At 50.1% G+C, this 26,862-nt stretch overlaps 2 protein-coding genes across 2 annotated transcripts in view; one reads left to right on the top strand and one right to left on the bottom strand.

The window, feature by feature from the left end:
• The window catches only part of SLC25A48 (solute carrier family 25 member 48), a 198,019-nt gene extending 184,700 nt beyond the window's left edge, over positions 1–13,319 (bottom strand). The window contains exon 1 of the mRNA XM_059174631.1: positions 13,221–13,319. The gene's annotated coding sequence lies outside the window, so the exon portion shown is untranslated. The remainder of the gene's footprint in view (positions 1–13,220) is intronic.
• Positions 6,176–14,444, top strand: CXCL14 (C-X-C motif chemokine ligand 14). Its single transcript, XM_059174634.1, has 4 exons — positions 6,176–6,473; positions 6,642–6,747; positions 10,472–10,585; positions 13,242–14,444. The coding sequence occupies exons 1-4, from the start codon at positions 6,410–6,412 to the stop codon at positions 13,255–13,257; spliced, it is 300 nt and encodes a 99-aa protein (XP_059030617.1). The 5' UTR covers positions 6,176–6,409; the 3' UTR covers positions 13,258–14,444.
• Positions 14,445–26,862: the final 12,418 nt, after the last annotated feature.

The raw sequence follows: 26,862 nt of genomic DNA, 5'->3' as shown, positions 1-26,862 counted from the left end.
CTGGGGGAGAGGCCGGGACCCTGCTGGGAGCATGAAGTAGGACTAGCAAGAGAAGGAGAAGGAAAGCAAGACGAGGCAGGAGGGGCCTGCTGGGACAGGCCTGTGAGCTGTGCTCTGGAACGTAGGGACAGCTGTGACAATGGGGCCCAAGCCCTCATGGGGCTCACCTGCACCCCAGGAACTCTACGTGCTGCTTCTGCGGTGCCCTGCAAAGCGGTTAAGGTGACCCAGGCCTCACTGTCTCAACTAAATGCTCTTGAGTTCCTTCCAGAATAAGAACATTCAAATAAACAGGAAATCGAGGAGAAAACCTTAAATGAATGCCCAAAGTCCTGCCACTCAAAGAGCATGCTGTTTGTACCTCTCATTCTGCCTTGCTGTATACAGCGGTTGCTGTCTTACATACTTGCAATCACGGTGTTTACACGACCTTGTATTGTCCCTCCTCGCTGCATAAGCATTTACTACACGAAATTCCACGGATTCTGTAATCAGGAGTCTTCGTACCAGTATGATATTTCATTCAGGGCTTTCACTGTTTACTTAACCAACATCCCACTGTTGGGCATTCAGTTTAACTCCTTATTTGCACGTGGCATTTTTCCCTTATCAACTGTTTAAATAGGTCTGAAGTGTGTTAATGGGGTGAAACAGTTCATTTCAAACAGTCTGGCTACATACTATAAATATAATTTCCCCAAATCTTGTAACAATTTATAGTTCTGCCAGTGATGCCTGAGTGATGCTTCCGCCCTTTACCATCGTCCGCTTTGAATGTTACGCTTTAAAATAAATATTCATTATCAGGTAGGACCCAAACCAGAATGCCATGACACTGCAGCATTCGTGTGGTTTTCCTTGATTGCTAATGAGGATGCACATTCTTTCATGAGTTGGCTAATAATTGCTTTTCTTTCTGTGTTCCCCCTGAATTGCACTTTGATGTCCTTTGCTCATTTACTTGTTAGAGCCCCCTTTTGAAAATATCTTTGCTAGTGTTCTTGATATGGTAAAGTGGCTTGTCTGCAGTGAGGTGGTGCTGAATAAATAAATAGGAAGATAAATGCTAACCGTGGGTCTGTCGTGTCTGCCACAAGAATCCTGTTGCATGTCCAGGGGAATACACAGCACCCTCACTTACCCACCCCAGTGGCAGAGCCTCTCTGCTCCACAAGGCTGCCCAAAGCCTAATTCAACACTGCCTGGCTACCCCCTGCACCATTTCCTCTACGCTCCGTTTCTCAGGCTCTCTAAACATTCCAAGTATAAAGAACAAAACCAAGAGTTGTCCTCAGGAAACCTCAATCTGCATCCCTCTCTCCCTCAGAGCAAAGCCGTGGGGAGGGGGTCAGTACGCAGAACTGTGCTAAAGGAAAGCCACCAAAAAGGAGGTAACTGGCCACCCAGGATCCCACAGGTTCTGGGGGACACTAGGAGAAAGGTACACGGACCTCCACCACGGGGAAGTGTTGTCTCTCGGCTCCCTGGGCTCCCTGAGCAGGAAACCAGCCTTGACCAGTTCAACTGGTCTGCTCTGCAGACCTTTGGGGTGGGACCCAGATACCTGCAGGGTTTCCTGGGAAAATCACTCTCCTGCTCATTCACCTTCTCCTCCTCCTCCCGGCAAACACTTTTCTGAAAGCAAATGTGCTCAAAAGAACTGCCTTTTACTGAAAACATGGTCTTTCCAACAGTCACCCTTCCCCACCCCTACACGTGAACACACGTGCACACCCTCCCCTCTCCCCCTCTCACCTGATCTTGTGGTCTACACAGCCTAGATTCAGCAATTCTCTATCACACCCATGGGGTATTGCCTGAAACACACTTTTATTTTTTCAAAGATGTGGCCAGGCACAGCAGTAGGTACAGAGGATGTGCAAGGAAGTCACAGACGCTACTTCACAGAACCAGCAGACCAGAGGATGACCCACCATACACCCCCAAATAAACAAGAACATGGTACAATGTGAGGTTGTTGCACATAAAATGTAAAAAGTAAAATAGGTCAATGGCAGTTGACTGCAGGCACAGGAAGGAGGAGACTGACAGTGTGACCAGGTCTCAAGAGTGACTATAGGGGAGAAGAGGGCCACCTGCCAACACCTGGACAGCAGCAGTGTGGGCCAGGACAAAGATCCCGAGACAGGGACAGGCTTGGCATGTCTGAAGGAGAGGACAAGGCACTCTGGTGGAGAATGGCCATGGAGAGAAAGGTGGATGCTGGTGACGAGGGGACTGGCTTTGACTCCTGAGATCAGGAGCCAGAAGGGCATTGAGCAGGGTGTTAACCCCAGGAGATCACTGTGTGAAGAGTAGAGACTACAAGGGGGCAGGAGTGGTCTCCTCCCACTGTCACCTAGTTAATTCCTTCTCATCCTTCAGACTGCCGCCCAGGGGGCATTTCCTCTGGGAAGCCACCTCCGCCTACCCACTTGCTGAGATCCCCTGATGAAACCCAGCTTCCCTTCAGCACATCTAGCTCTGGAGTAACTTCATGTGCATTTCTGGTTGTGTGATTAATGTCTGTCTTCCTCCACTAGACTCTGAATTCAATCTCAGATAGTCTCCCCACTCCCTCAAGGAATGATTTTCTGCTTCTACTTCCTCCCATCTCTGTGCCCCCCACAACTTGCATGTACCCGTTGCACAAAAGTCATCATGATCATAAATAGTTGCTAGTACTTACACACACATACAGACACATACACACACCAGACTGTGCTCCAAAGGGCAGGATATATCTGTGGTCCTTCACTAAACTCCAGAGATCCCCTTCAATTAGGCAGTGTTGGTGTGCAGAGGACTGTCTTACCCAGATCCACTTCACCCTGCCCCACTGACCTGCTCAAAGACTCCCCACATGAGCTCAGTAGAGAGTCTGCACCCTAAAGGTAAGTCAAAGGTCGAGAGCACTCTCTTTCCCAGTTGAGAAGCATTGTCCACAGATAGGCCGGCAGCAGAAGGCCCCCATCCTCTCCTGTACCAGTGACCCTCAGAAGAACTCACACAAACAGGAGTGAGCTCTGCTTGCAGAAACACATGACTGTATTTTGGGGCACCTGGGTGGCACAGTTGCTTAAACATCTGACTCTTAGTTTTGGCTCAAGTCGTGATCTCACGGTCTTGAAAGCCAGCCCTGCATTAGGGTCCATGCTCAGTGCAGAGTCCGCTTAAGATTCTTTCTCCCTCTCCTCTGCCCCTCCCCCACGGCATGCATGCTCGCGCGTGCCCTCTCTCCTTCTCAAATAAATAAATAAATCTTTAAACACACACATATATACACACACACACACACACAGAGCTGTATTCTGCAAACCAAAGATGAGCATTCATACACTAAGGAGTACAACTAGGGACTAAACACGGGATTGCCTGACCTCTGATCTCACCCTGGAAGTTGGGAACCTGGCCTGTATTTTTAGGGTCCACTTTTTCCTATAAAATCTCAGTGACCATGATCCCTGATGCTGTTAGATCCTACTTAACCAATCAGCACTGTTAATTAAAAAGAAACAAAACAAAACTATTTCACATGGTCTGAGAAAGCTTGGTAGGTGAGAAATGCTTTTTTTGCAAATAAAATGCATTATATTTTTTAAAGGGCCATTTGTATTAAAAGACTTAAAATGGGCATGACATGGCCCAATGATTCTGAGACATGGTCAATTTTTTTTTTTAAGATTTTATTTACTTATTTGACAGAGAGAGAGAGAGACAGCAAGAGAGGGAACACGAGCAGAGGGAGTGGAAAAGGGAGAAGCAGTCTCCCACCTAAGCAGGGAGCCCGACATGGGGCTCCCAGGACCCTGGGATCGTGACCTGAGCCAAAGGCAAACACTTGACAATGGCACCACCCAGGCACCCCGAGACATGATCAAGTTTTAAAGGGTCCCAAAATTGAGCTACAAGAATATCTGTCACACAGCACTGCTTCTGAGATAATACAGTGGAAAACAATCTACGTATCTAACAGAGAGTAATTACTTAAAATAATTATGACACATCGTACAGTGGCATATGCTGTATCCAAAATACTAACAACTACACACAGCACATAGCGAGCACTTCCTCTGTGATGGAGACTGCATTAAATGCTTTACAGGTGTGATCTCATTTAATCCTCCCTAAACTGCGGGTACTACTCTCCTCACCATCTCCCAGATTAGAAAGTCAATATTGAAAAAAGTTCAGTCATTTGCCCCAGATCCCACAGCTAGTAGCAGGATTCACACTCAGGCAGTCTGACACGGAGACACCAAGGTCCCAGCCACAATGCTCTATGACCTCATATAACGATATTAAAAGAGAGCGTGGAAAAGCAAAACCAGCCATGTGGAAGAATGTTGGTGATACCGTGATCGGTAAAATAAGCAAGTTATTAAATGGAACACACACACTGATCACACTGATGCAAATGAATGCAAGCAAAGACAAAAGGGGTGGCATCTTGGTGAAGACCTCTGGATGGGTGGAGGTGTGTTTTTCTATGCTTTTTTTCTGCCTGTGTTTTCTGATTTTTCTGTAACAAAGGTTTTGATTTTGTACTAAGAAAAACATTTCAAGGGATTAAAAATTTTTTAAATTAACGCGAATGCCAAAAATCACTCCCTTGTACTCCTCTTTTGCATAAACCCAAATATCCAGCTGTTGGCCTTGCTTTAAGTATAGATACGACTGCACGCATAGGACTCAGGAAATGGCCTGAAGCCAGCTCACGAGATCTGCAGGCTCTTCATGGCCAAGCATCCTCTCAAGGCGGCCAAAGACTCAAACTGGGAAGAGACAGTACACGTTTTTCTACTCTCCCCCAGCATCCTGCCCTCCCCATTCTCTCCAGGACCCTCTCTGGGTATTTGTACCCCCAGAGAGTTACTGAGCTGACAGCACAGAGCTGTGCAAGCTGGAAGAACCTGGCAGCTTCTGCCCTGGCTTCAGCTCTGGCCTGGGAGCCAAGCCCAGGGACCCCTGGAGTCTGAGACACTCCATCCCCTGTCACTGGGTCTAAGAAGGAAGCACTTCAAGCACATGAAGGAGACAGGACAGCCAGGAGACTGGTGCCCCCATGCTGCAGCCCCATATACCAGGGACCCTCCCAGCTTGGCCACCTGCTTCCTGGCCACAGGATCTTAAACAAGACATTTCTTCTATCTGAGTCTATTTCCATGCTCGTCAAATAAAGAATTAAAATATCAACTTAGAAAAGGACTTGCAAGAATCAAAAGAATACATACTAAAATACATCCTACAAGGATACCAGGGAGTACCATTTCCTGGGCACCAAGTACGGGTCAGGCACCGTGCTGAACACTTTCTATGTCTGATCTTACATACAGCTCTCGCAGTTGCCCCATGACAGGCACAGGAGGCAAACTGAAGGCTTAGAGCAGCTGAGTGGCTTGCAATGGTAGGAATGGAGCAGGTACTTCTTTTGCCATGCCTTGGCCCACGCCACTCCACCACAGAACCTGGCATAGGTGGGGAACATGGACTTGGTCCAGGTGGTTACCACTGCCATGTGTCCCTCCTGGGCAGAGGCTTTAGAGAATGGTATGGCAATGAGGAACCCCCGGCTGCTTCTCCCCACCGCACAGGCAGCTCCCACAGACACACACCACTTGAGAAGCCTTCCTCTCAGAGTGACCAAATCGCCCTCACACCCATCCTTGGAGGCAGCCCCAGCGGCCACAGGCAATGGCTTTGCTGCTGTCCGACCTATGGCACCCTCCCTCCAGACCTGGCCTTGTGCTCTGGCCACCAAGGCGGCTGGCCCAACAAGGACGACTCACACGCTAGGAGGCAGGCCTGCTGGCACCCACACCTGGCACCTGCTCCAAAACCCTTTCAGTTCTCAGATCTGGGCCGCGGGCCTGGGTCTCTCAGTGGCTCAGAACAGCAGGCCGGTCTGGCCAGGAGGAACCACGGGAAGCAGAAAAGCCGTTCCCTTAAGCAGCCCTTCAAGTGTCTGGTACAGTCGGGGCGCTGGCCGTATGCGAGGGTTGGAGCCCGGGTGTGCAAGTGTACGCAGAAGTGAGAGGGTAGCGGGCGTGAGTGTGCCTGTGCGCGCGTGGCTGCGAGTGAGCGCCGCTGTGATCACGGTCCCGGGGCGGGGAAGGTCTCCTCCCCCCACCTCGTTGAGAAATCTCAGTGAGTCAGCGAGTGGTTCTGCATATTAATGAGCTCGCTGCGGCGAGGGCAGGAGCGGATTTAAAAGAGGCCGGGGCGGGAGGAGGGAGGCTGCGGAGAAAGCGCAGAGCCGACCGCAGAAGCGCCGCGCGGTAGCCGAGGCACCCACCGACGGGCGCAGCGGGAGCGAGCGGAGCCAGGAGGCGCGCTCCGGGCAGAGAGAGCCGAGCCGGCCGGGCGCCCTCCCCAGTCCCTGCTCCCGCGCCGCGCCCCTCCGGCCAGCATGAGGCTCCTGTCGGCCGCGCTGCTCCTGCTGCTCCTGGCGCTGTGCGCCGCACGCGTGGACGGTGAGTGCCCGGGAGGTCCTTCGTAGCCGTCCCGTCTCGTCCTGGGGCACCCGGGTGCGGACTGCCGGGCTTCCTGGGACCGTGGAGGTTCTGGGTGGGCACCGGGGGGAGGTCCGGGGCAGTAGACCCCGCACGCAGCTGAACGGCACCCCGCGCTCTCTCTTGCAGGGTCCAAATGCAAGTGCTCGCGAAAGGGGCCCAAGATTCGCTACAGCGATGTGAAGAAGCTGGAAATGAAGCCAAAGTACCCGCACTGCGAGGAGAAGATGGTTATGTGAGTTCTGGCTCCTCACCGTGAGCGTGTCCGCGCTGCTCTTAACCCGGTGCTGGGGCACAGCATGGGGCTGGATCGGTGCTGGGGCACAGCATGGGGCTGGATCGGGCGGGCTAACAAACATTCCTCTGTGCCTCTAGCAAGGCCTTGGACCAGCATTTGTAACTGCCCAGCGAGTCCTTGGGACGCTGGCACGACAGTGTGAAAGGGAGTTTGGAAAGAGGGTCAGTGTCCCGTGCTCCCGGAAACAGCCCTCTGGGTTCACCTTTGCTAAGATTCAAATGGGCAGCCTAGGTGCATGCACTGCCCACCTTTCTGGGGTGATCAAGGGTTAAATGGCTCCCCTTGTGTCAACTTTTTAAAATCCAGATTCAAAGCATTCAAAACACACCCAGAACTATTGAACTTGCACCCAAACTGGGAGGCATGCTGCCTTTCTGTTACTGAAGAGAAAATAAAAACAAATGCTTTAAGTCCTCAGACCCTCCTTTCAGAGCCTTTTTCCGATCAGGGGACCGCAGACGGCCAGTTTTTGGCTTCTAGCGATTTCATTTTGAGACTGATCCTTGATCTTCCACCACCTGCTGGACTCCCGTGGGTCCCTGAGCCTGAGCGGGGCTGTGCAAAGTGTTCTGCTGGGGTTAATGTGCCATGTGGCTGGAGCCCTGCTTGGTGGGGATGCGAGGAATATTTTAAAAACTGGGGCAGAGTGAGAGAACACTGAGTTTCCTTGCTCCTCTGCCTTCCCAATTAACCACTTGAGTCCAGCACCACTGTTTCCCCACCAATATGCACTTGGCCAGGAAGGGAGCCCTTGGCAAAGCAGCTACCGAATATCTGCCACGGACCATTGGCCCTTCTTCCCCTCCCCCAGCAACAGGACACACTTTATTCTCAGTCTGGGCAAGTGCCTTCCGTCTGCTGGACCTGCTTGCCCAAAGGCCTCCACACAGGGCATGCAAAGGCAACCCCCACCGGCTATGGCCACCTGGGGGCTGTCCAGCCAGGCTCAAGTCAGGAGAATTTGCAAAGCCATTAGGCTTGAGCTGAACCACACTGCCTTCCCGCCCAGACACCTAAATTAACCTCCTGTCCCTGCCCCTTGCCTTGCAAACCCAAGTCCAGAAAAACTGCCGGAAAATCCTCTTTGGTGAGGTCCAGGGTTCCCATGACCTGAAAGAAGGGCTACAAGCCCTCCCTCCTCCCCATGGTGCCCAGGTAGGGGGCTGAAGATGACAGGGAAACTGAAAATTAGGTCTGCACTCCTCTAAGTGCTGAAAACCACCCGACCCCCAAGGCAAGGTGTCAAGACCTTTCAGAGAACAAGAAGCAGGGTATGGGGGTGCAGAGCCATCTCAAAAAGATAGAACCCTTGATAAACAGGCTTACTCTTTTTCCTGGCAAAACTTTTCAGAATAGAGAGTACACTGACGGCAGTGGGCAGGTGCAAGAAGGCTTTATGCAGCCTTGTGAAAACTTGCAGGGGGCTCTGGAGGTCCAAACACAGTCAGTGTCTCCTCCTAAACCTTCACCCACACCCAGGTCTCTCCTTCCTGAAGGCTAAACGTTCTTTCCCATCTCAAGCTCCTGAGAGTCTCTAGATCAAATGAGGGGCCAACACTTAGGGCCAAAGCAGGTTTTCAATCACAAAAGCTGAACAAAAGCAAGTTTTCCAGCTCACCCTGAGTCACCCAAAAATCTCTGATGAGGCTGGGGGTGGGGTGGAGAGGACAATCAGTGGGAGATCTTACACCAGGAGACTCCAGATTTTTTAAAGGACAATTTGTGTCATACGTCCACTGAACTCTTGCCAAATCCCTCGGCACCCGGAACTGCTGAGGAGAGGGGACACAGAACCCAGAATCTCTAAGTAACTGCTGCAAACAGAAATCCTCATGTCTTCACCCCACAACCAATTTTCACAGTCCCAGCATTGTGACAGGCAGTTGAGGACTGTGGTGGGAGGGTCGAGTGTCCTCCCCTGCTGCCCCTCCCTTCAGGACTGGGGATACTCAGCCTGTACAGTGACCTAAGGAAGGGATTTTCATCAGGCTTCACCATATCCTTTCATTCTGAGTGCAAAGGCAGTGCTGTAGGCAGACAGTAGCGAGCTCAGTTCCCACAGAGCAGCCAGGTAGCACAGGGAGGAGACCAAGCACACTCCACCCTGATGTCTGGCCCTGTGCTTGAAACCTAGAAGGAAAGACAGGACCAGGGGAGCAACTGGTCTTGGGGAGGGCCAGGGAAGGCAGAGCCCAGTCCACAGGCATTAGCAGAAGACCCACTCCTGCTTTAGGAAGCTGAGGTGGGGGGGGCGGGGGGGCTTGGAAACTAAGAGTGCAGGGAAGGGAAGAGGACAGGTTGCCCAGAAATATTCTGCTCCCATACTGGTGGCAAGAGTCATTTCCTTTCTCCCTGTCAACTGGGATATTTGGTTCATGGTGGCCCTGCTCCCACCTAGAACTTGGCCCTGTGCCCTGACACTTCCCCTTGGGGAATCTGTGGGGTCCTCACTGACCTCTCTCCTTCCCTTCTTGCTCCTCCCATTCCAGCCTCCAACCGCCCCTCTGCAACCCCACAGCTCATTCCCCAGCATGCAGTCCACAATCATCCCTTGCTTCTGCTATGACCTCTCAGGAAATGGCCCCTCTCACCTTCCACTTTTTCAAGTCCCCTATGTGGTCCTCATTCTGGAATACCATCCTTCCTCCCCAACCTAAAGCTTCCTCCTAAATCCTGCTGCACTAGCACTGCCCTGGCTCAGACCGGCAGAGAGGTTCTGGGCATGTGTCCTGCCTCCCCCTCCAGGCTGGAGCTCACACACTAAAGCTTCTCGTTCTCCCTGGCCATACCATCTTCCATGACAAATACTAATGACAGTAACTCTTCACTGTGCACCTACCAGGCACTAGGCATTCTCCATAGATTGTGTCATCTCATCACCCAATAGCCCTAAGAGGAATGTCTTAATATTAGACCCACTTTACAGATGGGCAAACCCATTCAGAGAGTTTACCCAAGGTCCACAGACAGACCTAGGATTCATACTCTGCATGCTGCCACCTGCTTCTCTGCCACAGGGCTAGGACCTCCACTGGGTTGGAACACTGGGTGACAGAAGCCTGAAGGGAGGTCTTATTTTCCTGCCGAAGACTGAGACAACAGGGACTTCATGCTTAGGAATCAAAATGGGCTTCAAGGCCAGCAAGACTTAACTTCAAGATTGGCAATGCCTGGGACATTCTTCAGAAGATCAAGTAGAACAGGGTTTGAAGGGCCAGAGACCACATGTACAGAGCATGTCTATATCCCATCGCAAGCTCCTCATGTCTAAGGAAAGAGGTCTTAGCATGTGCACCTTGCTGGCATTAGCTCTCTCCACCTCTCCACCCCAGGTTCAGAGAAGCTGGAACAGTCCCCTGAGCTTTGTTCTCCAAGGAGACATAAGCCCTGTAAACAACAACCTCATGGGGATAGGGGCAGGGTAGGGGGACTATCCCAGACTCTGAGGGCTCCAGGGGAAAAGTGAGAGCCTATGGGGACACCCAGAAACTTCCAGAGAGCCAGCCAGGCAGGGAGCACATGGGCATACTCCCATGAAAGGAGGGAGGGGGCCACAGTCTCTCAGTGTCCTGACTGGGATAGACCAGGGCCACCCACAGGCCACAGTGAGGGGCTGTCATTCAGACTCCTCAATCCTCTACCCCATGCTGCTCCATTTCAGTATCACCACCAAGAGCGTGTCCAGGTACCGGGGTCAGGAGCACTGCCTGCACCCCAAACTGCAGAGCACCAAGCGGTTCATCAAGTGGTACAACGCCTGGAACGAGAAGCGCAGGTACGGCCCCCCTCCTTGCACCTTCCTTCCCACCTTCCCCCCAGCTCCCGATCCTACGCCCCATCCAGCTCATCCAGCCTCATGCAGTGGGTGAACACCCACCACTGTAGCCACAACAAGCCCCGCTTACAGAGTCCCCATGGGGTAAGGAATTCACCACTTCCCAAGGCAGCGACTGCTCTCTTGGACAACTGGAAGCCATCGAAAATGTATCCTTTTGTGAACTAAAGTTTGCAGCTTGCTAATGCTTTAATTTGTAGTCTTAATTCCTCTTCTTTCTGAAGTAACTTAAGGTCTCCAGTCCTGTTTCCCTCTGTCAAATGAATGAGCCAGCACCCATGGCTGTCTGTGATTCTCATGTGGTAAAACATGACCACTTAAGTAACTGGGTTTATGAGCTGTAACACTGGGTACAACACCACGAGATGATGAGGACACTGCTTTGCCTGCAACATTCCCTCCCCTCAAGGTGCTGCCTGACCCCTGCTGCCCAGAAAGCTGATAGATGCCCTCCCATGCCGGTGCAGGGAAGGACCTTGGGCTTGACCCTTTAAAATCAGAGCCTCTTTTTTTTTTCTATTTTTTTTTATTAATACATAATGTATTATTAGCCCCAGGGGAATCAGAGCCACTCTTAATCTCAGAGAGCAAGAATAGCCAGATGACCGGAGCCATGAGACAGACCCCTGTCCTCTCTGGACTCTGTTTCTCCATAAACAGAAAATGACTTTCCATCTCTAATTCCCTGAGGTCCTATGTCTGGCAAGTTCCTGGTTTCCCCATACCACATACAAGAGAACCTGTCCTGGAGCACACCCACTCCTCACACACTCAGGGCCTGTGTACACCTGTACCTACCTGTGTAGGTACTTCACAGATAGTGAACTTCTCTGCATGCTCAGAGAAGCACTTGCATGTACACACATGCACACACACACGCACACACACACACACACACACATGGAGGACTTCCTCAGGAATTGCTGCCAGCACCTCATCCTGCAGAAGGGGAAACTAAGGCTAAGTGGAGGTGAGGAGTAACTTCCTGGGAGCACAGGGCAGGAAGCCAGGCCTCCCAGGGTCACCTTCACCCTGCCTAGAGGGGCTGCCTGAGCCACCCCTCCCAGTGTCTCACCCAGTCCTTCCACTCTAAGCTCAGCCCATGACCAGCTCTCTCCTGGCTGACACTTGGGCCCAACCCCAGTCCCTGAGCCTTCTGTGCAGCCTCCAAAACTGCCTTGTCTGCAGCTACTTGAAATAGAAACTGATGACAGTGAGAGATTATTTTCTACAAATCTGATGGGAATCAAGCCCTCTTTCTGGTCAGGGCAGGTGGCTCACGTGGCAAAAGCAGGACCTGCCTTGTCCACTGTCATGCTCCAGACCCTGCATCATCAAAGTGGAACAAGGCTAACCTCGAGGCCAGTCCATGGAGGGAGTTGAGAACATCTCTACCGACTGCTGGCAGACACTCAGGGGGTCTGCACACTTTGTCCCTCAGCCCTCCACCTGGGCCCTAGCTCTGATGAAGAGGAGGCAGGCATGGGACAATGCAGTCCTGCTCTTATTTCTGCAAATTCCAGTGAGGAGGGCATCTCCGTTACCAGGCCTCCCATCACTTCATTACAAAATGAGCTCATCCTCTTTCTGGGGAAGCTGAGGCGTCCTGGGAGAGGAAGAGGGCAATCTCTTGCCCTCCCCCTGTAAAAGGTTGAAAATGTCTCCATAAATGTATAATGGAAAGAAAGGAACTATCTCAAAGATTTCTTTGCAGAGACAGCAAGAGAGTGCTAAACATGGGGTAGAGGAAGGAGAAGCCAGCCGGGCAGCCCAGGCCTATGGAGCCAGACCAGCAGCTCCACATCTCAGAGCCCCCCGCTTCTGGCTACCACGGGAAGCAGTCGCATCAGGCAGAGCCCAGTTAGGTGGTCCTACTCAGAAATCAGAAATGAGGCAGAGGATCGATGGGCTGTCTGAGTAGGAGGTATGGCCCTGGAATAGCCATGGGGCAGAAGAGAAGGGATTTAAGTACCTAAAGAGAGGCAGTCTGGAAGGTGAGAGAGGAAGGTCAGCTTGGGAATGCATAGAGGCCCCACAACCACTAGAGGAAATGACCTTGAGCCACAGGCCTTGCTGACAGCCCCAGCCCCAGCCCTGCTGCCACCCTTCAGTCTTCAGGCAGCAGCTTCTAGAACTAGCATTCTTCTGGAGGACATGCATTTCTGGGCAAAATACAAAGAAAGATGCAATCCTAAGTTGAAGGAGGAGACGCCTGTCCTCCCCTGTCACATCCCTGCCCATGCTGGAGACAGACCTCGTTCCCACCACTGACAGTCAGTGCTCACTGGGCAAATCTGAAGTCCCCTGTCCCTCAGTTTCCTCACACATAGAGAGGGTTTGCTCCACAGGGCGTTGAGGATTGCAGAATGCACAAAGCCAGATTTGGGTAAGCTTTTGTGGTCCATGTAATGACCTCCTCTGAGGTGTTCCCCACTCCCACCCCCATTTCTCCCAAGCTCCAGCATTGCTGGAAGGGGAACTCCTAAAGACAAGGATGAAGCAGCTGAGCCACCTCTGGATCACGTCTGAATCAGGCAGCCTCTGGATCGCCTCTGTCATATCCTGAGCCACTTACACGGGTGTTTTCTCTTCTTAGGGTCTACGAAGAGTAGGGTGAAAAGTCCCGCATGGAAAAACGTCACACCGGCTGGGAGATGAGCGAAGGATTCTGCAGATTAAAAAAAAAAAAAAAAAAAAAAAAAGCAACAAACAAACTTTTCTTTCTCACAGGCATAAGACACAAATTATATATTGTTACAAAGCACTTTTTACCAAGGGTCAGTTTTTACATTTTATAGCTGTGTGCGGAAGGCTTCCAGATGTGAGACGCTTCTCTCTCCTGCTCCAGACTTTATCACACACTGCTTTTTACTGAAAAGGGGGAAACTCATGCCTTTCCTTCGTGTAAAAAAAAAAAAAAAAAAAAAAATGCTTTTTTGTATTTGTCCAGACATCACTACATCTGAGCTTTATAAGCGCCTGGGAGGAACACAGAGCTGGGTGGAAACATTTCATAGCAGCACTGCTCCATTGCTAATGCAGGAAGCTTCCGCTCAGAGGTCCTGGCGCCTCCACACAGCTGCCACAGCCTCTCCTGGGCTCATGGTTGGTCACAGCCTCAGGGGGACTCCACGGTGGCCCCTGTTACCGGGCAAGCAGAAACCAATGTCTCTGCCTTTGTTCTTTGAGGAACTTCAGTTTCGTTGCCAGGGAAATGTGCTTCATCCACCTCCCCCGGCCCCCAGTTTATTTTTGCATACTCTGGGAAACATCTCTAAGATTCTGAAATGGCAAAGCATAGGGTCCTTAAGGAAGGGGTTGGGTCTTCTCTCCTTGTGAAAGGTTCACTGCTTCAGAACTGAATGTTCTGGAAGCACATGATGTTCCCAAGACTGTTAGCAAAATCCAACAAGAAAGTTTAAAAGTGTACCCAGACAGGCACAGTGTACAACTACAGACACACATTCTATCAGTGATGGAGAACCTTCAGAGCATGTTTCTTTCCCTACTTGCAACAGAACAGGCAGGACAGAAGCATTCTATCTGATTTCCCTGTGTCATTCTTCAATGTGAAACAGTGCAGTCCTCTTTTGAAAGCTGAGACAACCACGCGCTCTTTCCTTTGTAAATGTACTCTTCAAAACGCCCCTTCCACACACTGCCCCTTCAGTATATGCCTCATTGTACTGCTGTATCATATGCTATGCACATGTCAGAAACCATTAGCTTTGCATGCAGGTTTCATATTCTTTCTAAGACAAAAAGAAAAGTAATAAAATATATTTGAAATGTATCAAAATTCTAGACTACTGATGTTTTTTCTATTCAGTGAGGTCAGGATGACCATCAAATGTTTAGCACATTGTGAATAAACAGGGACAGATGCTTTGGGAAGGAAGGAAAATATGTTTCCCAAATTCCTTGAAATTTTGTCCCCTTTGTGGAATGCCATTATGGTCCTGAAGCCAGAAAGCTAGGTCTTCAAGCCTCAGGGCAGGCTCATCAGAATAACCAGGTCCATACATATGGAACTAAAGGGTCCCTATTTAGGGAAGAGAGTAAATGGGGAATCAATCAAGATCTGTGTGGCCCAGGGCCCCATGATTCCAGTGGGGATCAGGGAGAAGTGGCAAGTGCCCACCATGTGGCTGTGGGGCTCTGTAGCCAGGCTGTCTGGGAGCCACGGCCAGGGAAACATAGAGGCTCTCTTTTTGCTTCCGTGAGGTGGGGCCGATGAGCACATGCCCCATGGCACTTCTGGGGGCTGCAGGAGGCAGTTCACATAGAACACTCAGGGCACCAGGGCTGAACACTTGGTAAATGTCTGCACCCTTAATATTCACGACAGCAGGCCACTCTGTACTGTGCACAAACCACCCACAGCCCCACATCCCACTGTATCCAACTCAGCCAGGCCTTCAAATAGGCCTCTCTGTTCCCCCACGTTCCCCACACTGCACAAAACTGCCTAAAGGGCAACCTCCACCTGTCTCCACTTTCTGTGCGCTACCCTAGGAACCAGGAGCCAGACACCCATGTGTGCGTCACTTTTAGGATGACTTCCTGTGTGCACACTTATAGGGACACACCGCAAATACCCTGCCCTAGCATGTCCTCTGCAGAATGCTACAGTAGACACTGTCCATCATGGCCTCATCTCCTGGCAATGCCAAGCTATAACACATGTATTCCTGAGGAAACTGAGGACCAGAGAGGTTAAGAAAGTTGCCCAAAGTGACTCATCACACTGCTCCAGTAACTGAGCCTGACAGTTTTTCTGCTGAGGGGAACAGGAGAGAGCAGGCCAGGGCCACCGTGAATGCAGGTCCCGGTCCCCCATTTACCTTTATTATGGAGAAAAAAGGAATACTGAATAGGGAGGCCCAGACACCAACAGACAGAACAAAGCAGGAGGGCCCCAAGAGGAGGGCATATACCAGGGCAGGGGACAGCAGACACCAGGCCTCTCTCTCTGGGAGCCCTGAACCCAGCCTGGCCCCAGATCAGCACACCATGGGGGCTCACGAGGGAGGGCCACTGGAAGGAAGTCGGCTGAAGGACTCCCCCCATCTCCAGTCTGGCAACATGGAGGCATGACAGGATGGGTCATGGGGTACAGGGTTCGCCGTGCTGCTCCCCGAGTTTCAGGCTTCACCTTTCACTCATTCTAAACACACCATACACACATCCCCCCACTTGTTCTCTCTATCCCATCTGTGGTTCCAGTGCTAGCACCTCCTCTCCAGCCCTGCTGGCCCAGGTGCCCCCTTGGTTCTCTGATCCCCCAAGGCACAGAATGGATTCTTAGCAACCATAGCAATGTCCCTTTCCAGTGTCAGGCACTGAGCTGGGCACTGCCCTGCATGCTCTCCCTATACCCAGCCAGCCATTCTGGGCTACAGGTGCCCAGACAAGTTCAGAAGTTTTTTAGGAGACATGGTCTGTAGAGGGAGAAGTAGACTTCAAGACCCAGTCCATCAGGGAGCAGAAGGAGTGGGAAATTTTGTGTAAATGTCTCATCTCATCTACAGAAACCATGTGTCCCTGGAGAACAAAGACTAGGCTATCCTTCCTGATGACCGAGACCCTTGTCCTCCAACAGACAAGTATTAGCCAGACCACTAAGAAGAGGCTCTCAGCCCCAACACTTCACTGAACACCAACTGAGGATCCTCAAGCACCAGGAACCGTGCTCTGCTACAGGGAAGGTGCCCTTTTCCTGCTTACAGAGCTGTTGCCCATCGTTCTTCTCCTGGGGCCTTCCCAGCAGCTCTGTGAGGTGTCCACCCACCACGTCCAGAAATGACGGTAACACTAGTGCAGCAAAGCAAGGCTGGGCTGCCTTTTCAAGTGGCTCTCCCAGGCCTCCCTGTGGAGGCAGGCAGGGGCACAGGGCACATGGGGCAGCCCAGGCCCCCACGCAGGCTCCACCTTCAGAGCCACCACTTCCTCACAGACAGGCACACTTCAGGATCAAACGCCTCACCCCCAACTCCTTCCCCACCCCACTCTTCCTGAAGGCCTGTCCTGAGTGGGCCGCAGCACTGCACCAGGCTTGATGCTGGGATGACCACGTCCTCTCAGAGAGCTCTGGCCCAGCTCTGCTGCTCATCTCTGTCCAGCTCAAGCCCTCTACCACAAAGCTTTTCCCGGTCAGCATGGATCCTGGGTCAAAACCAGCGACATAACTGCAAGGCCTGGGGCAAAATAAAGATGCAGAGCCCTCTATTTAAAAACTAAGAATGTCAAGATGGCCAGAGCAGAGCATCAGACCTTAGCAAAGGGGTCCATGAGAGTCACACTCTGCAACCCCATGGAGCCAGCCCTCTACCTCGGGTAGTGACCCCAACACCCATCGGCACAGCCCATCTTGGCCCTGAGTTATTATATGACTGGTACTACAATTTAATAGTCATATTTTAACTTGAACAGCTAACAAGATGTGCTCCTACAGGCCAGGGATGATTTCTTACACTCATTTTTAAAAACCTCCCAGAACCTGTAACAGCACTTGCAAGGTATTCAAACGCTGTGAATTGATCTTAGTCTCAAGGAGCACCCTGAGAACATGCTTTCTGTACCCACTTACTGAGCCACCACAATGTGCAAAGACTTGTGCCAGGCACCATGGGGAACATAGGCGTGGTCACCTGCAATCCTGTCCTCAAGGGTAGAGTCCACTGTTCATCCACCCAGCAGCTGTCTCATTAGGAAGCATTTGCTATGTTTAGCACACCATGCTGGCTGCTGGGAATGACCTCTCCAGAAACTCCTGGTCTACCAGGGAGACACAGACTCAGTTGAAATTGCCCACGGGTCTAAGCGCGGTGCACTAGAGGACTGCCAGGCAGGCTCCGGGCAGGCTCTCGGCCCCTCCAAAGGGGTGCCTCGCCCAGCCTTAGAGGAAGCAACCTCTGACCAACACCTTGATCAGCCTAGAGAGGGCTCATGGCAAACTGCAAGTTGTTCTCAGGGACAATAGGAAGTGCTGATTGCATCCTGGCTCTGCCTGGCCTGTGGCTCCTGGATCCACTGGTAATAGGATAGGCCAGCAGAGACAGGGAGCACCACACCTAGAAAAGTCAGGAAGGCTTAGGGAATTCAGAGGGGCATGAGGAACACCAGCCACGACCCAACTGAACCTCTGGGGAAACCAGCTACAGCTCCAAACTCTACCCTCCCCATCCCCCCGCCCCCATTGTTTCATGAATGTCTCTTCCTCTCCCTTGACTTTGCCGGCCATCTGGCCTGCCAGTGAGCCATGGCTGGGGCCAGCCTCCCCAACTTCATGGGCAAGGAAGCTGACCACAGCTTTCCTGAGCAACCTCCTATACATGGAATAAATCGTCCTGCTTTTAGGAACCTTAGGGTATTTTCCTGTCCTCCTATTTTTGAAAAGTTGGAAAGATATTCTCAGAGGTGGTCAAGAAAGCAATAAAACCCAAATTTTCTTATTTAAAGGTAATCTCTCCCAGCTTCCTCTTTACGGGGCCACTCTGATATGTGCCATCAGAGGGCAGCAAGGAGCAGGTGCACCGCTGCCCAGGGCTCTCCGGTTCTCTGAAGCTCTCTGAGAGCCCTAAGGGCAGTAAACCTGTCCAGGTAGTGTGGCCTATGAGCCAGACCCTGTGGTGAGGATTTTGCCCACCTTATACAACTGAATCCTGCTGACAATCATAGCAGGGCACTCCATCATAGCTCCACTTTATGGATAAGAAAACCAAGGCCTAGGGAGGTGGATACACTGCCTGCATTCACAAAGCTTCCAGGCAGTAGACACAGGATTCAAACTGAGTGGCATGTGGCAGGGCTTTTGCTCCCTGAAGTACACACTGTCTTACCATTCCTGTTGACCTGGGCCCACAGGAGACTCTGCTGTGCCCGCACGCGGGGCTTACCTCCTATTTACTGAAGAAAGATTAATTATCTAGTCAACACGGGCCACACAGTGAGCCAGCCTTAGCCGGGGTTGTCTTGAGTGTGATCATTTGTCTTTTCAAGGCAGAAGACCGCACCCTGCACGTGCTCCTCCCTTCTCCAGCGTGGACCCCACAAAGCGAGCCCGACCACCATGCCGTGGTTGTTTGGGCCCACAGTCTGGTAGATGCAAATTCTGCAGGAGAAGCAGGGGCCAGAGACTTTTCCCGCAACCACCGAATCACTTCAACAAACAAGATGACTGCACCAGCATCCAGTTAGATTCAACATTTTAGCTAGAAACAAGGTGAAACCATCTCTGCTTTCAAAAAATTAATTCAAAGCTGGATTTGAAAAGAATCAGCTGGGCTTCATAATGAGAGCTGACATTGTGGGATGAATAGTAGGCATGTCTAATTGGATGCAAATGAGACTCTCATCTCATTTGAGTTATTCCCCAGAGCAAAAGGGAAGGTGAAGCAACAGGCTCTTCCTTTCAACCCATTGTTTCCTTAAAGGCAGCCCTGGAACAAGAATCGTTTCTAAATTACAAAGGCTTTTGTCCCTTTGAAATAATGATCTGCCAAGACAGACTGAAGCTGAGTACATGCATTAGTACAGTCAAAAAAATATTATAAACCGAGAAAAGATGAGAGGTAGAATAACCTTCACTTCCTTGATCGCTGCTAAGATACCAACCCTTCTGATTCTCTGCACTTTGAGGGGCAAAAAAGTTTAATAAAATCTGTAACCACCAGCATGAACAGTAGTTATTGAGTGCTTTCTCAAAAAACTCTTTTAGTAGTCCCATTTTACAGATGGGGAACTTAAGGCTTAGAAAACCTGAGTAACTTGTGCATGGCCACACAGTGGCCAAGTGGTCTCAGGCAGTGTCAAATCTTTAGACACTTCCAGGTAGGGTGACCATATATCCTGGTTTGCCTGAGACAAGCCCGGTCTATGATTGTTGTCTCAGTGTAATTATGAAGTGTTTGGTTTTTTTTTTTTTTTTCTCTCTCTCTCTTAAAAGAGTTCTAGTGCATTTGATAAAAATTGGGATTGCTCCACTTACAGGGCCTGACAGGAGAGTACAGAGGGTTTGGAATTGTGCCGTATCTGATAAATGTTCAGTCAGTTTCCCTCCTTGAACGACCTACTCCTAAGCTAGTGTGGGCCTTTTGGAAGTAACGGTGCCTCTTTAACCCTGAAGAGCTCCCCACAGAATATTCCAGAGCAGCCTCCTGGTTTCTTCTGTTCTGCCCTGGTCCGCCTCCTCTGCTAAGTAAAAACTGAAGCTGGTGCCCATGGACTGCTCTCTGGGGAGCAGGCACATGGCACTCCGGAGACCCGTCTGTTCAATGAAGACACGAATCAAAATCCCTCTCCCTTTCTCTGTGTCTGTTCACATGAGACTCCCCAGACAATTGGGAGCATCAGACTCTGGTTTCAGGAGAACAGAATCAGCCAAGCAGCTGTACTTCCCAGAGGACTGAGGGAAAACTGTCCCTTGATGATGTGGTTGGCATGCACTGTGAGTGGGGGATTAGCTACTTCAGAGGAGCGGTCATGAGATATGGGCCTCTGACATCATCCTATTCTGAGGCAGGGATCCTGGGGAGGGCTGAAGCATATCAGGAAGGTTTGGGAAACCCTGCAGACACGAAGGTGCACTCCCTCTCCCCACATTAGTTCCGAGCACCTCTCCCCTCGACTGCCCACTGCGGGCAGTGGTCAAGTCTGGAGCACTCTCCTACCACAAGGTTGCTGACTGACTTCCTTCTCTAGGCCTGGAAGGAGCTGTGGCGAGGGAGAGGGCACAGCGCCAAGACTCAGGGTATGCTAGATCCTCACTTCACTGGGCCACCTGGAGCTGTGGCAGCTCAGGCTGGGGAGGGGGGCTGGGCACATGAGACCTTCGGGCTCACTGACTCAGCTGTCCTCTCCATGTTTAGCCCTTGGGCTGGCACCCTGTTCCCAAGGCTGCAGGATATGTTCAGTTGCTGCTCTGCCTAACCTGCTCCACCCCAGATCCTTAAGGGGTTCTCTGTACCTCTCCTCTCCCCCATCTGGTCAAATAGCCCCTCATGGGATAAATCACAGAAGGGGCCTAGGTCCCAGCATCATGTACCAGCCCCAAGTGTCTGCAGAGCTAAGAGTGCAGGCTGCAAGTCAGATGGGCCCATTCAATCCTGGCTCCTACCCTTAAAAGCTGAGTGACCATGAGCAAGTGACTTAATTTCTCCCAAGCCCTGTTTTATAATTGAGCATTAAATGTCTCAACACAGAAGGTAAAAATTCAATACATGGTTACTTATTATTATTACCATCCTACCTTTAAAATTTCCAACATGACATTTCCCAGGCATAAAAAGGCCAGATGTGGGGGCACATATCTACCAAGAAAAGAAGCTGGAACCTCATGTGAACTTCCATACCTCAGTTCATCATTTATAAAATAAGAATGATAATAATGCTTAATCTCAAAGAATTTTTTTTTGAAAAACGCTAAATGAGACAATTCAAGTAGAATATGTAAAACTCTGTGAGGCACAAAATAGGCACACAGTAAATTGGCAGCTAATAATAACAATAAATTCACATTAGCCACAAGAATGTATTTAACAATTTAGCACAGACTCTCACATCTGGGGGTAAAAAAAACCATCTTAAAACCTAGTCCCACCTTGCATCCAGTAGCTAAATTTCATTAAAGTTATGTAATTTTAAACTGCTTTTGGATGCTGCCTGCCCCCCCCCAAAAAAAGCTGATGAATGCAATGTTTCATTCTCCCTGAAAAAAAAAAAAATCCACAGACATTTTACAGTTTCGGGAGATTATGAGATTCCCCCCAAAGTCATCCTAATGATTACCTAGATTGTATGTGAGTAATTCATGCTTTAGACCATCCCAGATGGAGCATCCAGAGGCTGCCTGAATGCTTCTGCTACCAGGAGCCCCACAACTCATAATGCAGCTCACTCTGTGGTTGGAAAAGTGCTAAAAAGTTGTCCAGTTCTTCCTTGAACCAGGATACTAAAAGATGCTTCCTGAGGCCCATCTTTGGAGTAACATACAGGTAGCATGATGATACCTTTCTCAGGTGCCAACCCTTGGCATTTGTGGAAGGCAGGACCCAGGCCGTGACACACCTGATCCTCTCCAGGCTAACTCTGCCCATCCTCTCAGCCATTCCAGGGGACGGCTTCCAGGCCCTTTGTCATCCAGGTCACCCTGCCCAAACCACCTCCTGCAAGCCACCTCCTGTGGCTCCTTTCCTCCATCTAGGACATTGGCTACTGTTCTTAGCCACCTCATCATATCCATTAGGCAAGAATCTATCTGATCCCCAAGGCCTCCTCATACAAGAGTAGAGTTTCGTGCCACACACACTCCCCCTTCAACCTTGTGTTGGGCCCACTGATCTTTCAAACCTAAGGCCACCACTGTACGTCTGTCCCAGTCAAATTTAGTCTCACCAATTTCTTCCCTGACAAACCTTTCGGGAGTGTTTGGAATTTACATTCTATCACCCAGTGTATTAATTCTGCCTCTCAGCTTTGAGACGTTTGCAAATCCCAGCCAAGGTCAGGCAATCGGTAAGATTTACACATCTCCCTGTGTTAAGCTCGGAGCAAAGTGCCTTACACGTGTTCTCGTTAAATCTTCACATCACCTCTATGATCCAGGGCATTGACATGTATACTGTCATCCCTGTTTCATAAAACACCACTGAGTCTGAGGGACAGTCTGTCACTTGTGTGACAGGTACTGAAGAGCCAAGCCAGGATTTTGACCCAGGCCCGTCGGAGCCACACTATTTTCCACCCTGAATGACATTTTTTTCCCTAGATATGTCCGTCTCTCCAACGAGGCTGTGGGACCTTTGACAATAGCGAAAAGGTTCTGTCTCCAAATTAACCAGCCCCTGGCTAGTGCCTGGTGCAAAATGGTTGTTTTATGATTAAAAGGGAAGGCAGGAAAGGGGTACAGGGCTGAGCCCCGAATTTCAGGTTCTTCTGTTAGGACATTTATTCTACCCTGTGGAACATTAGGATACGATGTCGGCCACGCATGACCATAAGATTCCGCGTCCCCAGCTGCCAGGATCGCACTGGCCTAACAGCGTGACAGCCCTTCACTGACGTCACTGGAAAGCTGACCCAGAAGAGCGGCCTCACGTGCGTCCCACACCCCCGCGCACCCGAGCCCAGCCAGGGGCGCTCGCAGAGTGCCACCCACTCCTCCTGCCGCACAGCCGGCCTCCTCAGCACAGGGGGCTCCGCCGTGGCAGAGAGAAGGTTCAGGAAGCCTCTGGCTTGAGAGCTCTCGAGTGTTCCTGATGGACTCAAACTCTCCTTTTCATGAAATGGACTCTGGAAGGAACTCACAGAACTTTTTACAGAGGAACCAGGCCAAGGAAAAGAGGCGTAAGACAACGACTGAACACCACCGCCGCTCCCACAGCGGCTGTCACACCACAGTCCGCGTGCTGAACCGGCTCCGTCCACACAGCACTAAGTTTCCACGCACACCCCTCTCATCGCATACACCCCCCCACCGTGGCCTGTTCCTTTTACTACTGCAAGGTCTCAATTCTTCTGAGAATCATCCAGCAGGAGCCCGACGAAAAGCTATCATCTCTGTGGGTTAACGGACAGAGGGGAAGACCCAGCGTTCACGTGAAAGAGAAAGAGCGGGAGCGCCATCTTGTGGTGACTTCACAACTTGCAAGCCTAACTTACCCCTTCCACGTTAACATCGTCCCAGCTTCTTGCTCTTCCCTCGGGAAACCCCTTCCCCAGCCCCTGAAGCCTGTGGGGGGCGATGAACCACCACGTCCAAGCCCACCTGCCCCCGGCAGTAGAAGAGACGGTCCCTAACTCCGGTGGCCAGAGTCCAGCGTCGCCCCCCCCGGCACGCTGATTGGCTGAGACGAGGACACATGACCCAAGAAAGCCAATCAGGGACTTCACAAGATTTACTAAGAGAAGCAGGAGTTAAGAGGCTTCTCTTATCTCTGATCTCAGGCTGTAGTGATGTGGCCTCAGGGCACCGCAGGTCGTATTTAGGATCTTTTTTAAAGAAAACCTGCCGGAGCACAAATCCAACACGGAAGGAATCAGAGCAGAGAAATGGAGTGCCGGAACTACAACCACAAGGTTTAGTCCCTGGATCAAACTCTGCCTGAACTTGCACCCACTCTCCTCAGCTAACAGGAGCCAACTCGTTCTGGTTTTGCTTAAGCAAGAATCAAGTGTCTGTCACTTACAATCAAGAGGCATTACACATCTATAGAAGTAAACGAAAAAAAAATTAAGCCTAGTTGCAAAAAAAATAAATAATGCTTTCATTAACTTTATAATAAGGCTTTTAAAAACAAATAACTTTAATATCAGCTCTACTAAATTCAAATAAAATAATTACATGATACTATAAGTCTTAAAGCCATGGATCTTGATCTAATAGATTAAAATATAAAGCTAGCAAGGAAGAAAGAGCTCCACCAAAAGTTCAAAAAGAAGTGATTGCTAAGTATAACAGAACTTCTTCTGAGTATTTTGTATTGTCATATCTCTCTTTGCAACCTGTGTGGCAATATGGAAATATCCTCAGGAACTGCTGGATAAATTCTTCCCATCAATAAAACCATTTTTAGGAGTACATGCTGAGAAAAGAATTCCAATCAAGGAAAATGATACTTGCATGGAGATGTTCACTGCAGCATTATTTACAAGAGGTCTGAATAAATAAATCGGCAAACTCAAAAGGTCAGAATACATAAATGTTATGTAACATCAGTTTCATTACATAGACATAACCAGGCAATCTATTCATACACCAGCTACAGAAATATTTATTCAAGGGCACCTGGGTGGCTCGGTCAGTTAGGCATCAGACTCTTGATTTTGGCTCAGGTCATGATGTCAGGATCTTGAGATGGAGTCCCATGTCTGAGTGTGGAGGCTGCTTAGGATTCTCTCTCTCCTCTCCCTCTGCCCTTCTCCCCCTTTACCCCGCTCTCTCTCTAGAAGGAAGGAAGGAAGGAAGGGAAAGAAAGAAATACTCAAACTTGCTGAACACCAGCAATAATTTACTGAGTTATTTCCCATGTCATGTCATCTCACCCTGGAACAATTTAAGTATTATGGACTTCTTTATAAACCCTTCTATAAATGTGATCTAAAGCTCGGAGGAATTCATACCTTTTTGGGGAGTGTGACAAAGGATTTCAATCCAGGAGTCCTAATACAAACTCCACACACTTTCTATGAAGCAGATAAGGCAACAAGAAGGTCGCCTGAGTTATGTGTACAGGCAGCAAAAGGCCTCTGTGGGTACTTCCCTGTATGTTTAGCTGTATGTTTAGCTGTCCTTTCCAGCTCCTGTTCCAGGCAGAGGCAAAGGAAAGATCCTTTATTAGCATCTGCCCAAGGTCAGGCACTGAGCTGGGTTCTTTGTTTCCACTGTCTACATTAACCCTTATAGTGATCCCTGGAGGTGGGGATGGGGAGATCTCACAAAACCTTCATTTCTACAGAAGGTGAATTCAGAGATATCCAGAGGTTTATCCTGGCCAGGTGCATGGCCTCTTACCTATATGTGTAATAAGAAGACAAATGGGAGAAATCATGGAGACCTGCCCAGACACATCAGGGAATAAGGAGAAGGGAACTATCTGGAGGGTTCTGAAAGTCAGACGGAAGGATATGTGTGCCATAATGCCTGGAATGTGGAGAACAACCATACTATATAAATGACTACCATTATAGGACTCTAACTCCAAGCCAACACTACCCATGATTTCTCACCTCATCCTAAGAGCAGGCCTTCAATCCAGGCAATATTATCCCATTTTACAGATTAGGACTTGCAGCAAGTGGTACAACCATGCTACAGATAAAGACCCATCCTCTCAACACCACAGCCCATGGCCTTTCCAGAGCCCAGCAATCTCCACAACTGGACGGTTGAGTCTGTGGCACACTTGCAAACACAAGAGATAGAGAGGGGCTGGGTGGCATACCTCATGTGGCTCCTGGTGGGGGGTGTTCCGAACAGCAGCAGCATAGCTGGTGGGAGACAGCAGCCCAGCTCCCCACTAATTGTCCCCCTTTGTGGTGTTCAGTTAAGGACTCAGAAGAAACCAATCTTTGTGTCTTTTCATGGTTAAAATTCTACATAGAACAGAAACCTCAAAGCAGCCACCAAGCCAGTCTTTGTTGGGTTTCTAGGCAGTAAGGACGCTGCATCTCAACACTTAGAACTCAGAGAGAAAGGGGCTCGGTTATTCAAAGGGGAACTCAACAAGAGCCTTTTTCTCCCAAGTCCTTGCAATTCTGGACTCACTTTTAATCCCCGGAAGAAATATTGGATCTCTTTTCTCCTCCACAGCCCAACGTCGTTCTTGCAAGTTCACAAACTGTGAGTGGAAGATTTTCAGGAGTTGGGCAGTCCCCACTTTCTACCCCATTCTGATGGAACCAGTTTGGTTTTTGGAACCTTGAAACCTTTGTTTTTGAAAAATATCCATACTTTCAGAAACATATATTTTTTAACTCAAGCTTTTAAATACAAAGAAATATACGCATTGTAGGTTCACAAACAAGCCTCAACTGCATTCCTTCAAAATAAGGGGCCAGGCAGGTTTCTGAAGAAGTCATTCAGGGGAAGCTGGCTGAATATGCTTGTCCTAAAAAAAAGCATACATACCCTGAAAAAAAAAAAAAAAAGCCAAAGGCCGGTTTGGGTGCCTGGGTTCTACAAACAAACCCTCCCGGGTAGGAGAGGGGCTGTTTCCAACTCCATGAAGAATGAAGAGCTTTTAAAGGCAACGACCTCTTGCCTTCTCTGGGCTCCAAACTCCTCGATGGGCCAATCACCACCACCACCACCACCACCATCATCATCATCATCATCCCCAAAATTATCACCTGAAGAGCAACTAAAACATGCACGGCCCTCCCCTAAACATGTGACAGACTTTATTCTATTGAATCCTCAAACTTTCAGGAGAAGATGAATGCTTACCCCCACTCAGCAAACACGGAACCTGAAACTCAGGGATTCTAAAGAACAACACAGCCAGCAGGTGGCAAAGCTGGAGGGTAGCCAAAGCTGTTGGACTCCAGTCCAAGTTCTTCCTGCCTCAACCTCCCATACCCCTGCCCCTGCTGATGAGAAGATGGACAGACATGATGCTTAGCCCATGATGCCAAGGTGAGACACTTCCTTCCTTCTCTCCGAGAGGCTTCCTGTTGACACACCCATATGAGCTGTTCCCAAACAGATGCCCTCTGAC

This window comes from Mustela lutreola, chromosome 5, assembly GCF_030435805.1.
Source record: "Mustela lutreola isolate mMusLut2 chromosome 5, mMusLut2.pri, whole genome shotgun sequence".
Lineage (NCBI taxonomy): Eukaryota > Metazoa > Chordata > Mammalia > Carnivora > Mustelidae > Mustela > Mustela lutreola.
This window is presented reverse-complemented; position numbering and strand designations above follow the sequence as displayed.